Consider the following 14,252-nt stretch of genomic DNA (forward strand, 5'->3'; position numbering starts at 1 on the left):
GAATGCTTTCCTTGAATATTCTAACAAACTCTCACAGCTTATTCGTGTTAGAATTTACAAATCGTAAAACGATGTAAGTTGATCGCCCAGTTTTTCTTTTTTTTGCTAAAGAAAAGGAGAATACAAACTCTTAGGTTTTCCTGTCCATTATTATCTGTCAAGATGTAGTAGAACATTGAATGTGTTGAGTTGGGTTGTTAACAAATAGCATGGGAAATATCCTACAAAGAAAACCTACATGATGAGGGGGCCTACAAGCAGAATGAAAGGTTAAGTAATGATAGCGTAATCTAACATGATTATTTTAGCATTTGAGAATGATATCATTATGCATGAAACTTTAAATGTAAAAGAAATCATTAGATTTCCCACAAACAAACAAAAACATTGGATACAAAATATCTTTGGAAAACAAATAAGGATGATTATAGGGATAGTTTTAGAAGCAGCTATAACGCAAAAAAAAGAAAGGTGGAGAGTGAAAGAAAGCCGCGGTGCGACAATTACAGCAGCTTTAACTGAAGATAGTAAATAATTTTTGATATACTATTGGCTTGTTTGAAATATGTATGTGGAGGATTGACATGAACAAACAAGCGAAGGACAGTGGAACAATTAACAAATGCGATTGTAAATTTTTTCGCAGAATTTTCTGAGTCTTTGGCACAGATAATCTTTGATGGCAAATGCCAAACCACGTCTCCTAAATGTAAAAAACCAGGGATACAAGACATGAAATAGGTAGGATATCAACCAGCCATAAACTAGGCAAATGGATGCCATGCCCCCTCCGAGCAAATCTCATACCACCATTAATGCTGTAGGAAATAGGACTACGACCACCATAGCCACTGCTATAGTTTAGGCCGAACTAAAAATAATGGATGATTAGGCCGCCTTCTTTGCCATCACTCTCTGCATGCATGCCTCTCGAAATCCTTCTATCTAGCCTAGCAAACAGTATTCTCAGGAAGCCAAGCCTTCTCCCAGGTCCAAGAGGTACTCCCTTCCTCGTCCCCATAGAGAGCTTCTAATAGGCTATGTTCAGCTTGTTGTTTCTCGTACTTCGGCAAGAAATTCAACGAGAAGGCCATGAGAGAGATTGATGCAACCGGAAGCATTGAGACACCTGCATGAGAAAAGGTCTATTCTCTAATTAAGCCTCGGGATTAGATATTATTGAAATAGTATTAATGACTATAAAGGTATATTTTTGCCTTTTCTAAACAACTTCAAGCATTAAAAATCCATAAATTATGACTTTGTCGTCTCAACAAAAAAAAATTTCGTACACATCTTTCTAAATATTAAAATTTGTATAAATATTCTCTCAAAATTAATATTTACATATATATACTCCAATAAATATTTGTTTTGCATACATATTCTTCTTTTTTCTTTTTTTTATATCTGCCCACACCATCTAACACTATTAAATTAGCAATTTAAAATTAAAAATAACTAAAATATTTTTAATGGGTAGACATACAAAAAGAAACATTTATAAGGATATACATGCAAATAACAACTTTACGAAGGTAATTATGCAATTTTACATATGTAGGAGGGTTTACATGTAAAAAAATCTAACTTTTTTTTTCTATTTCAATTTGTTTTAACACTCGGATTTGTCTCGCTTCTTAATATTTTCTGTAAAAATATTGCTCGAAAAAAGATTCATTCGATTACTAAATAACAAAAAGAGTTATGAAAGTTCTTTTACTAATCATGAGATTATTTTATTTTATTCTTCTTCATTTACAACAACCATTATCTCTTATTTTATCGAAACAAAGCTTATAGTATTTATTGTTATAAAAGTATGTATTAGAATACAGAAAAAGATTAGAATCTCTTAAAAGTATATGATAGATTGTAATAATTAAGCTTCCTTACTACTACTATACTCATAGATGGAAGAACAATATCAAGCGTCCCCGAGCAAAATTATTCAAGGACTTCAGAATCCTTCAGACTTACTAACAATCTCCACGGTCATGTCGTAGAAAGCCACCCCTTACATATGTATCTTAAGCAAGTTTTCTTTGAAGCTTCTTTTTTCTAGAAGAAAAAAAAGATTTAATATATCAGGCCCATCTTGTCATAGTAATATTAAATCGGCTATCCTGCACATGAAAAAATTTCTACATCTAAAAGATAAACATTGCAAATCTCGTACACTAAAAGATAAATATTGCAAATCTCTCGCAACACTTTTCTTTAAATAGTTTTTAAAGTTAAAGGCGAGACCTAACTATTTTTATGTAAAAAATGATACAATGAAGAACTAAACCATCTATGGTGGAAAAAGGAGTTGAGGTTTAGTTTTAATTCCGAACTAAAAAGTAAAAGGGACGGTCGAGAAAGATCAAAAAATTTTTAAAAGGAGGTAGAGAGATATTAGTTTCCAATAAGGCTCGTTAACTTGTTACTACTTTAGGAGTAAAAAGATAATTTAAATAAATATAATTTTGGCTAATCACGTCAGTTGAAACGCTAGATCAAAGATATTTATATAAAAATAGTATTTTGTGAGGGCATGCACATAAATATCAATTTAGAGAGTCTTCATGTAAATTTTAATATTTAGAAAGGTATTTATACAAAAATCTAAATTTTTTTTACATCTGACAGATGTTTTTTTTTGCATGTTTGCCAGTTAAGGATATTTTCGTCATTTCAATTTCAAACTGCTAACTTTTTAGCGGCATTAAATGGTATGGGTACATATGAAAAAAAAAGAAAGGGTATACATACATGACAAGTGTTTGATAAAGCTATATATGTAACTATTAATTTTAGAAGGATATTTATATAAATTTAAATATTTAGGAGGGATGTGAAGAAAAAAATTCTAAAAAAAAATGATGTACAAGATAAATGCTATTAAAAATGATAAATATTGTAATTATAAGGCCAAGGCTGTTGGAGGAGCTGCAATAGAGATTTTAATTTGCCACGTTGGTCCTCATGTGCTTTGGTAAAAAATTAGACGAGAAGGCCATCTGTGACAAGGTGCAGGATAAGGAGAAGACGACGGTGGCTGCGGCGACGCCTTGGATGGCGCAGGCTAAGAGACATGGCCGCGTGGCAGGAGATCGCCGAGAGCTTGACCGGTGGCGCGTCTCCAACGACCCCATCATTAAATCGGATCCAAATAGCTAAATCGGGCCGGCCCGATCGGGTTTGGATCCGGGCGCGGGACCGGCCCGTTTTTAGCCCTGTTTCACCTGCACCATCCAAAATCGGAAGCCCCCCGCCGGATAGAGTGTGAGATATGAGGCGGCGGAAGGCGACGACGGGCCGGCGAACCGCCGCGTCACCTGGCCGGGAGCGCCCCCTCGACTCGCTCGGCCTCGAACCGGTTCCCTCTTCCTCCTCCGCCGCCTCCCGCCGCTCCTCCCGGGTCTCTGCCTCCCTCCTCTTCGATGGCCACGCCGGGTTCCCGGCGGAGGAGGCCGGGCCAGACTTCACGTCGGAGCTCCAGGACGGCGGACGGTGGTCGAGCCTAGCGGAGCCCAGGACCTTTCCCCACAGCGTGAAGCAGCAGTGCTGGGACAAGGCGGAGAAGGTGAAGGGCCGCGACCCCGACCGGTGGCGCCGCGACCCCCTCGGCAACGTTGTCTTCCGGAAGCTCGTCGGCTGCCCCGGCTGCCTCTGCCACGACTATGATCACGTACTCCCCTACTCCAAGGTGCCGACTTGACTTGATGCTCTTCCTCTACACGTTTCTATTTATTCTAAAAAAAAATTAGGTCTTTTAGTATTTTCCCTCTTATTTGGGGGTTTTGTAATGCAACTTCTCCTCAAATGGAGAAAAAATTTGCTGTGATTTTTCTATCTGATTTCATGTTTGTAGTCCTAATCTTGGATTTGTGGGGGCAGGTTTTAGAATCAGGGGTTCTGTGAGGTGGTTTGCCTATATATGAGAAGGTGTTGAGAAAGGAACGATTCTTTTCATAGTTTATAGCGGTTCTTCTTGGATTCGTCTCAAAGGATGATCAAAATCTTATCTCAAAGTTGTTGCATTGATTTGTTTCTGCTTTAGTTTGGTCGCTGCCTTCCTGTGAGAGCAAGTGGGAATTTTCTTGGTACACAATGGGAGAGGAATTTGTGTGCTTGAAAATTCTAATCTTGTAAGAAGGTGGTAATTGAGGTACAAATCGTAGCTTGATGATGGGTTACAAATTTGGGAGGAAAAACGAGAAATAATCACACCAGAGGTTTTTTGTTGCAAAGGAAAAGAAAAAGAAAAAAGCATTAGAGATTTTGGTAAGGAAATAGCATAACCAGAATGAGATCTGTGAACTTCAGGCTTCTAGTAGATAGTCATTTTTGCAAAATTGCAAATGCATGCACCTCAAGTTTTAATCTGTACACACAGAGGTTTAAATCTATACACCTCAGACCTGAATCTGCATATATTGTGATATTTGCACCTATTATGGAAGTTAGATTGCCTCATCTGTGAATGAACAATAAAAATGCACCACAAAGCAAAAGTAGCAACTTCAAACAGAAATAACAAGAGGCTAAGAATCTTTACATGGATAACCCCATAACCATAATTATCTTTTCCAGCTAGTTGGGGTCGGCTACATGGGGAACCCAGCAATGTGGAAAAAATGAGGGGTTCTAGTCTAGATCAACCATGGACAATCCATAATGATGGCATATTGGTATTATGGTTTATGCTCTAGTCCAAGTTAGCGGGTGACCACTTCAAAAGAACACCTCTTGAATTTCAATAAAAAATTATTTATCTTAAGAAAGTGGATTTCTTTGTTCTTCTCTCTCTGCTAAGCTCTGCACATAGAACAGATAGAACATCAACATTTTTTTTTCTTTCCCTTTTTCTTGAAGCTTCACAAAGGAGAATAAGAGAATCTCAAAAGATCAGGGTTAACTTTCCCTAGGTTCCAAAACAAGCCAAGTCCATTCAAACTTGTTGTTTTTTTTTTGGTGAAACATTCAAACTTCGTGGAAATAGACTTTTCAAGTGTAAGAAAATGAGAGAGAGAGAATAAGAATGATAGTGTGGAGGAAAATCAATTGGCTGCCCTTTCATACATTATGACTTCTTTTTGATTATTTATTTTTCCTTTTAAGTGGGTCCTGCTCAAATATAAATACGAAAGCCTTAAACAGGCGAAACCACAGAATATGCACTGATAGAGTATAAAATGATGACTAAGGAGATGGAATGATACCTTTCAATGAAGGACTCTTGAGGCCAATAAAAGGGGGGCATCAGCATAGCTATGAGGTTCGCACTGGAGGTAGGAACTGTGATAGTTCTATAAATGCTTGCATCAACTCTGGTTTTAGCCATCAGTGAGGAAGAGTGATTAAAGGGGATTCCTGAAACTTACTTCAAATGGTTGAGATAAATCTTGCTGACAAAAGATTTGGTTTTGATTGTTAATGTTGTTGTTGAGCAGAAGATGATTGGCGATGTAACAAAAATAAATGTTGAGGTTCTGAACTGATTTTGAATTGGTAAGTTTAGGGTTAGTTTTTGTCTGTTGAAAGGTTCACTAATTGAATTTTTTGAGATTTAACCACCCTCCTCGTCTCTTTTTTTTTCAGCATATATCTTGGAGTGAGGAAAGAGATTTGAAATCCATCTCTGATATAAGTAAGTGGATAGATTGGATATGTGTTATGTGCCTTGTGTGATCTCCACCTGCCGATGAACTTTTTAAAGATCTTGGGTTGAATGCTAAAAGAAAGGCATTGGTGCAAGAAAGTGAAATAATAAAGGTTGCTGTAGATATGGAAGGAAAGAAAAGGTCACATTATTGCTGGTTATTAGAACCTTTTCTCTTAAAAGAGGTTTAGCTACTTTGAGACAAGCAGTTTAGCTACTTTGAGACAAGCAGTTTCGCTACTTTGAAGTCAGAGCTTAAGAATTAAAAGTTAATCTTCTTTTCCATTCAATAATTTTTTATTGATTTTTTTTTGGAAACAAAAAGAAGAAGGGTAGTTTGAAGAGCCATGCCCCTTTTGTGAAAACTCATATGAAAGTTTTATCTTTAAGTATTAAGGTCCTATTTCCTAAAATTTGATCACATCAGATATTAGAACAACAAAGAAATTTTATAATTATGTGATCACATTTAAGTGTTATCAAAATAATTGGCCCTATCAAAGAGAGTGTCAAATATCTTGGTTGGAATATGCAGAAATTCGGGATATGAAGTTCTTTCAGCTATAACTTGGTGTATGACGGGACTTAATGAGATGTTAGCTTTCCCAGAAGGAAAAACTAAAAATGATGATCATTATAACAGCAAAGCAAAATGAAATCACATCTTCATAAAATGTAGAAGAGTGGGACATATATAATGCATGCTGAAAAAGGATGAAAAATCAGAGTGGTCCTCATATACAAGACCAGAAAACCTATTTCTACTTTTGTAAAATATGTAGCGGACAATTTAAAAAGAAGGTTTCTAACTTCAAAAAAGTTGTAGGTTTTGGAAATACTGGAGTTAATGGATAATTTGTATATTAGAGGATGCATCCTTGTTTTTTTGGATAGGTGACAACTAAGTACTGATTATATCTATACAGGATAGCAGTTTAAAAGGTCTGAAACCATGGACACTAAAGCATGAATTTTGATAGTAGAGGGCGATGGTATTCTCTTGAAATTTTGCATGGTAATATATTGCTTTTCAAACCTCTTTTCTCTAGTTTATCACCATGACCCCAGAGACCTCTGCATTAATTCTCATATCATTGGAATGTGTGGTCATTCAAAGGGAAGAAATGTAGCAGCTTTTGTTCTTTGGAAATTGGTGTCTATGATTATAAATTGTTTATGTGCATAACATTGAAAACTGAAAGGGTGGAAAATGCAAAATGTTCATGAAAATTAGAATTCTGTTAGCATGTGCTAGGGTCACATGAATCTAATAGGCAATTTGAAAACAGAGAAGTGATGATTTGCTATTTAATAAAACCCAACCAAACAAATAAATTCTTCTAATGGACTAACAATTGTTCTTTTTTTTTTTGGTTAGAAATGCATGATTTATTACTAAACTGCTGACAGACATATTACAAATTTTCTAGTATCATTTTGCGGTGCATATTTCATGACATTGATTGTTTGAGATATTTCTGATGCTTAGTTACTTTACTTAGGCTATGGAAATGCTTTGTGCAAAATGTTTTATTAACAAAACACAGAAAATAAATGTTTTTCATGCCATTTCCTGTTGTGTACGAATATATAGATAAAGAATGATTGCAAGGGAAAAGATGAGGTGTGGTTTACAAATGGAACAGAAAACTTTGAATAGCTGAGGGAAGTATCATTCTTTTAGTCATGGTTAAAATGCGTGTCTGTGTGCATATGATTCTACGGGCTGCTTTATTTATTTTGATCTTACATCATTTCATCTTCGGAAGAGCTCCTCTTTGCTCATTTATATTCTTAGCTTCTCTTAACTTGATATATTAAATTATAAAGCTGTAAATACAAAGTACTAGGTAATACAAAGTAGTAGGTAAGCTCCTTGATGATAAGTTTCCCCCCGCCCTTCTCTTTTTTTCCTTTTGATGTATGGTTAGCTTGACCTTTGTCTCTCTAATATCTGCAAATTATAGGGCGGGAAGAGCACCTTGGAGAATTGTCAAGTTTTGCAGGTAAGCATGGTATTCTTTTTCTCAGTGTGTTGACTGTTTCTCTCTCTTTTCCTATATTCTTCATATTGGAAACTTTTAAAGTTGAATGATTATCATATCACTGTTATGATGACTTGTTTAGTTTAAATTTCGTTAGACATAGTTGGAACGAGTTGGTACATAAAATTCTTTCTTATCTTTGATGATATTTTTTACGGAAATGTTATATTTCATGAACTAGCAACAGAATCAGTCAGACTAAAATTACTCCTTTACGGGTATTTTGATTTAAGTCTAAGCTAAAGCAGGTGACCATACATAAATCCTTTCTCTTTTTTGCAAAATATTAATGTATCAGAGATCTTGGATAGTTAACCCAAGATATATATATATATATATATATATATATATATATATATATATATATATATATATATAACATAGTAAGTAATGTTTAGTTAGCTTTATTATGAAACAAATGCATAAAAAATATATGATGAAACTACAACTTTGACGGTTGGCTTGTTTAGTTTTATTTCCTCTAATCTACTCGTCACATAAATTCCTATAACAAAATCCACTTATGAGTAGTCCTGCTTTAGTGATGGAAGAGTAATAATTACTAGAACATCCTGGAATCTTCCCTGGCATTTTTTCAAAGCTCATTTTGGAGGAAACGTGTTATAGTCATCTGAAAATGGTGATGTAGCCTGCTTCCTTCCAAAACAAATAAAATAAAATAAAAAATAAAAATAAAACAAAATAGAAAAAGCCCATATTCATTTTGCTATGTGTGGCCAACAGTTGAACAATGGGCCGTAGGAGCTGTACTGGTAGTGGGCGCGCTGTTTTTTTAATGGAATATAAAATAAAAATAAAAATAAAACAAAATAGAAAAAGCTCATATTCATTTTGCTATGTGCTGGCAAACAGTTGAACTATGGGCCGTAGGAGCTGTGCTGGTAGTGGGGCGCGCTGTGTTTTTTGATGAATATGGTTCCTGCTTCTAATATTCGATGTAGTGGTGCTACAAAAACTGATGCTGAAGTTCTTCTTTTTTTTTGGTAAGATTTTTGTTGTGCCTCTCCTGTGCTTATGTCTTATTCAGATGAGATAGAAAAGGAAAAATGAGAAACAGAACTTTATTATCAGAAATTTGCTGTAGATACAACTAGGTCTTCAGAGGCCATACAAAAGTTTTATTTTCAAATTATACATTGTTCTGATTTTGTAGGGAATCCAGGATCAAGTAGTACATCTTGTAAAAACTCAGCTAGTTGAAGGGTCTCTTCCATAATTAACCATAACAGCGTTGGTGTACTTTAATCTGATTGTGTCCTTTTTTATGCTTTGATGTTGATGCTTGACTGTTCTGGTGTAATAAATTTCTGATTATTTTCAAACATCCATTAATGGAATGTGGCAATTAGAAAGCCTTTGCTGTTTAATTATGTATAATCAGTATAATACATGCACAGTTATTTTTTCTGTACTCAGTAATGTTATCTGCATTATAGATTATATGAGCATTTTCACCTGTTGCTTCCCACTTAAATTTGGTTGACAATTAATTAAGTTTTTTCTCTCATGTTCAGGCAACTGTTAATCGATCTAAGGGAAATAAGACAGAGATATCCAAATCCGACCTCATACAAAAGAGCGCATATTGTAGGGTTTCAGGTACTTGAAGGTTTTACTAAAAAGCTGTTTATCAAATTTATATGCAGGATTAAAGTACAATATGACATGCTTTTCTAACTTGATTGGTAATGTTGGAGCTTCTAACAACCACAGGACGAGATATGGATCTTATAGAACTCTCCGCATATGGTAATGTCCGTCGTGCATCAGACTCAGGGGGTTGCAACATCCAATGACAAAAACAGCAGTATCTGAAAAGTGCCGAACAATAGTATAAAACAACCATGTGATCCATGGAATTTGTAGCCCTAATAACGTATTTACTTATGTAATTGGAAAATCTTATGTTTGGTGTCTCTAAAATGTGCAATTTTTAGTGCCAAAATATTTTATATGTAAAATCTGTCCTTGGGATTAGACCGTAATCCAACTGATTTATGTTATAAGCTAGTGTTTTATTTTTTTTGTTGACCACTTGATGCATGGACTAGGGGCCTCCAAATTACATAATCTTTTGTGTATAAGCAAGTTGCTGGTAGTAGATTACATGCAATGCTTGGATCATCCATGTGAGACCCCCATCATCCAATCTAAACTTAACCGGATCTGAGTGGAGATCTGCTTGAATGTAGCTAAGTGTTTCTATATATGCGTGCATGCGCATGAAGATACGTATGTTTGTATGTACATATGTATGCCATGCATGCACACAATTATGCTTTGTAAGGGTATGATAGTGTGTCTTAGAATGCATCAGCACTGAAGAAGAATACCTTAATGCGTAGCATATTTTAGGATAAGTAAATTGTTTATGAGTATCAGATCACTTGCTTTATTTCATGAAATCTTTGTACTAAAAACTTCAGTTAAAGAATATCATCCACCATACTGTTGAAAGTTCTAAACAGAGAACCTTATCAGCAACACCATTTTTTTAATTTGACTAATCTAGATGTAAACTGTTACATGTTTGTAAACACAAGTGTAACAAGTGTTCCATCTTCATTTTTTGATGGAAATCAAACTTTTGACCTTCCCTTTCTGATGAATCTTCCACCATACATGCCACTGCATATTGACAATCTTCTCAACTAAATTGTTAGTTGCATATTCCTTCTTTTTTCTGGGAGTATGGGATCATCTCCCCATTTCATTTGTGGCTTTGCCAGCTCTGAAGGCTCAATATTATCTGGCTCATTCATCTGATGATTGTCAAGCATAACTATTCAGAAGCTTAGAGGAATGCCTCGCCCGCATGATCATTGATTCCATTCATTTTGAATTATGTTAGATGCTTTGATCATGTTTCGTCGAAAGTGGTTGCTTCTAGCAGACCTACAAATCCATTGTTCTGAGCTTGATTTCTGACAATCTCTCCTGTATTAGTGCCAGAAGGACTGTGCTTGCATCACTTCCTAAGTCTTCTTCCTTCACATTCATCTACCAAGCCCTTCATCCATGCAGTTATTCATCTTTCTCTAACTTTAACACGATAGTTGATGTATTAAAGTTTTGTAGGCTGGTGAGCAGTATCGACACTAAAAACTTTATCCCATTAATTAGCTAATTGTTTTATTTGCGTTGCTCGGTGATGCTGTACATGTGATGCCTCCCTGTTATTTCTTCTCACGGCCAATGGTGGAAACATGCTGGACTTTTGTGAGGCTTCTTATAATGATAACCATCAATGATACGGCAATAAGTTGTGATTGATTTATGTCAGTTTTTGCTGATCATGCTTGCCATGAGCTGCATTCTTTGCCAATGTTTCAAGTCATCGGCTATCACCATAAGCTCCTCTAGATCCTTGCACACAAATACTATTTATTTCATATGAACCCCTCTTCTTTTCCCTTCCTGTTTTTTTGGGTACGAAGGAGGGTTCTGAGAACATAAAAGTTAAAAACAGCATACAGAAGTACAAATAAATTACAAACAGGTAACATGTAGACAATTGAATATACAATTGAAGCCCTTGTCTTACAAAACATACCTTTTAGGTTTTTGCTGCGCATGGCCACAATTTTAGCCCGTTGTTTGAATTGCGTAATTGTTACATTTCATTAGAAATATCTTCTCACTTCTCTCATGCATCCTTTTAGCATTGTCATCTCAGTCAAGAACATTTTACATAGAATATTTGCAGGGTTAAACACTTTGAGTCTCAGAGCATTTCTTTGATTCTTTTTTCTATCATTCAGGTTGATTAACACACCATCTGCAAATTATGCGGGTGAGAAATGGATATGTCACAACTTTTGGCTTTACTTGAGGATTTTAAAATTATAGCATAATTGTGATATATAAAAGTGAATGCCTAGTTTCAAAAAATTAAAATAAAATAGGCCTTTTTTTATACGTATCCTTGCAAATATGGTTTATCGTATGTTTATCTTCAAAAAAGTTATTATTTGGATATATACTTCTTAATTTTGTTTTTTTTGTTTTTGTAAAATTATCCCTTCCACTAATTTTTGACTAATGGTGTTAATAAATAATTATGTATAAAAATAATATTAGCCTTTTTATATTAATTCATCTAAAAATTTATTAAAAAATAGAGAATAATATTTTGTACACCTAAAGTGGTTATTTGTAATATTGTTAGTCAAAAAAATCTAATGGGAGAAGTATCATTGCAAAAATATGATGATTTGAGAGGTCATATGCATGGCAGCGTGCTTCATTTAAGTGATCGGATTTAGGGTTTCTGAGGAGATTGGTTTGGCTAAGATCTGTCTTCTTCATCAATTATAGTCTCTATTTGATTTTGAAAATCATTGGGGAAACAAAGTAGGAAGAGAGTGGAGATGGAGAAGAGGGGAGGAATACTTTGGATCCAAACTTTTCTTCTTCTTAGAATTAGAAGTTCAATACACATCTCTTTCTAAATCTTTCTCACTTCAAGCAAACAATACAGAACAAACAATTGTATTACATTATATTCTCTTGCTTAGAATATGGTGCATAACATTATATAACTATATAGAGAAATTGCTCGAATAAAAAATTGACCCACTTAATAAAGTAGTTGGACTCTTGCAATATAAGATAAATTGTACCACTTGGGTGCAAGTCAAGTTTCTTAGGATGTTTTGAATTTAATTGCCGTAATAATGAGTAGCTGCATTTGAATCTCTTTCCTTTACATTAACCCTTAGTACCTTTTTGATCCTCTACTAGGTATCATGATTCTCACATGCAATTCTATTTTGATCCTCTACTAGGTATCATGATTTTTGAATTTTTGATGTGCACAAGCACAATGAGTATCACTGTTGTGGCCCTAATGAATAAAGAAGTGCCAACACACTAAGCAATTATATGCCATGTCACATATTTTGGAACTTAATTAGCATTGCTCTTGGCTAGTTTCAAAAGGTAGGTGATATCATGATGAAGGCAACATCATAAGGACCGAGATGAGCACGTAAGTTTGTTGTAGTGAAATTCAAGAATATTGAGCTAGACAATACTACCACCTTGCCCTACTCCTTATGAGAATTTGCATGATATAAAATCTTGCAGTAAGATTGCCTGTCTATAAGATTTTTCCTCACAAAGCTTAAAATAATTAGAGGAGAGAGAGATGATACAGAAGTGTTAGTGTCAAATTCTTTCTCTCTTTGGAGTTTGCTTGATAATCAAAAAGGCATACATGCTGATATTGTCAAGTTCCATTTTTTCCTGCAAATTATGTGATAGTGAAGGTGCACGCTCCCTTTTCACTAGAGAAATAAAGCCTCTGAAGCTCCAATCAGTATCTTGGATTTGCTCTCATGATAGTATACTTAAATATCAAACCATTAACCTCAACTTCTAAATTAGCTGAAAGGCCAAATGCTATCTTGTAGAGAAATTGCATGTAGATCCCAAAGACCGACACTAACATCTTCTTGAGTTTGGCTTGAGATTGATGCCACTAGGCACGGTTCTGACCACAGGAACATAAGCTAACAAATGATTTAAAGTTTCGAGTTACATTTATATCCTATGAATGATTCTCCACAATAGTTGTCTGGGAGAACAACTTGGCACCTTCATGGGCGTGAATTTGTGATGGTACATACACGGTTGTAACTTGTTCCTCCCATCTTGGTTATTAGAGCCTCAAGCTTGGCCTGATTTTAGACCCAGCCATGATTTTAACACGAGCTCAACCTAACCCATAGAAATATTAGACCAACCTTCTTATAATGCCGGTTGGCTCAAGCGTGCCGTTGTACTACCCTAGCTCAACATGCATCTCTAACTCGCATGTTGGACTCCATAGCTTTTCCATTACATATGGAGTAGAGTTTGCGAGGGAAATAAAGCACCTAAAGTGTAGAAAGAATGTCCAATTAAATGAAATAATACCGGGGCTTTGTATATTTTTTGCTAAAAAATAGAATGAGCCGTAATTAGGTACGATCAAGCAAACTTTGAACTCTAGCCTTAGGCTTGAAATTCAACTCAATGGCACCCGATTGAGCTTGAATATAATTTTTTCCAAGTCTAAATACCTGGTTCAATTCCAAGCTAAGATCAAATAACAGTCTCTAAAAAAAAAAAAAAAAGTTTCGCCCCACCCAATGCTTTGTTGACCTAGACGAGCATCAAGTTGCGCATGCTTTTTGGGAGGCGAAAATGGCTGCAGACTGAGTCGCCTCCTATGTTGCACGATATTGCGAGGAGTTCTTGTGGACGTCCATAGCAAAGCTTCCGTCCTCATTGTACTCTTTACGTTCTTTTGATTTGGTAGGATGTACTCACGATAGGCTATATGCGCTGCCGTTTAAAAAAAAAAAAAAAAACACATCCCCCCAATAATCGTTTACCTACATCGAATCAAATCAAATCACGACCGTACAAAGGATGTATCATGAACCGTCCAACTTAAACGGTTCTGATCATCCCAACCTTTCCTTGCACGTCTGTCTTCCGTACAAACCCCCCCCCCCCCCCCCCCCCCCCCCCCTTTTCAGCTCCCCGGC

General features: G+C 35.6%; 1 protein-coding gene and 1 long non-coding RNA gene across 3 annotated transcripts; both read left to right on the forward strand.

Annotated features, from left to right (window-relative positions):
* The first annotated feature begins 3,229 nt into the window (after nucleotides 1-3,229).
* On the forward strand, nucleotides 3,230-9,745 carry LOC103700361. Of its 2 annotated transcripts, none has more exons than XM_008782315.4 (4): nucleotides 3,230-3,694; nucleotides 7,618-7,656; nucleotides 9,231-9,315; nucleotides 9,414-9,745. In XM_008782315.4, the coding sequence occupies exons 1-4, from the start codon at nucleotides 3,278-3,280 to the stop codon at nucleotides 9,467-9,469; spliced, it is 597 nt and encodes a 198-aa protein (XP_008780537.1). In that variant the 5' UTR covers nucleotides 3,230-3,277; the 3' UTR covers nucleotides 9,470-9,745. The 2 variants fall into 2 exon arrangements, with proteins under 2 accessions (XP_008780537.1, XP_008780532.1); XM_008782310.4 differs by having other exon boundaries at nucleotides 3,231-3,694; nucleotides 9,430-9,745.
* Nucleotides 3,704-5,959, forward strand: LOC113462286. The gene is made up of 2 exons (XR_003384449.2): nucleotides 3,704-5,499; nucleotides 5,590-5,959. It is a non-coding gene; the product is annotated as an uncharacterized LOC113462286 (long non-coding RNA).
* Nucleotides 9,746-14,252: the final 4,507 nt, after the last annotated feature.

Source organism: Phoenix dactylifera, chromosome 9 (genome assembly GCF_009389715.1).
Source record: "Phoenix dactylifera cultivar Barhee BC4 chromosome 9, palm_55x_up_171113_PBpolish2nd_filt_p, whole genome shotgun sequence".
NCBI lineage: Eukaryota > Viridiplantae > Streptophyta > Magnoliopsida > Arecales > Arecaceae > Phoenix > Phoenix dactylifera.

Bases quoted from the DNA above. Each gene is read 5' to 3' on its own strand.
- LOC103700361 (XM_008782310.4), top strand. From the start codon at position 3,278: ATGAGGCGGCGGAAGGCGACGACGGGCCGGCGAACCGCCGCGTCACCT. The intron at 3,695-7,617 runs GTGCCGACTTGA...TGCAAATTATAG, and splicing joins ACGTACTCCCCTACTCCAAG to GGCGGGAAGAGCACCTTGGA. The intron at 7,657-9,230 runs GTAAGCATGGTA...TCTCATGTTCAG, and splicing joins AGAATTGTCAAGTTTTGCAG to GCAACTGTTAATCGATCTAA.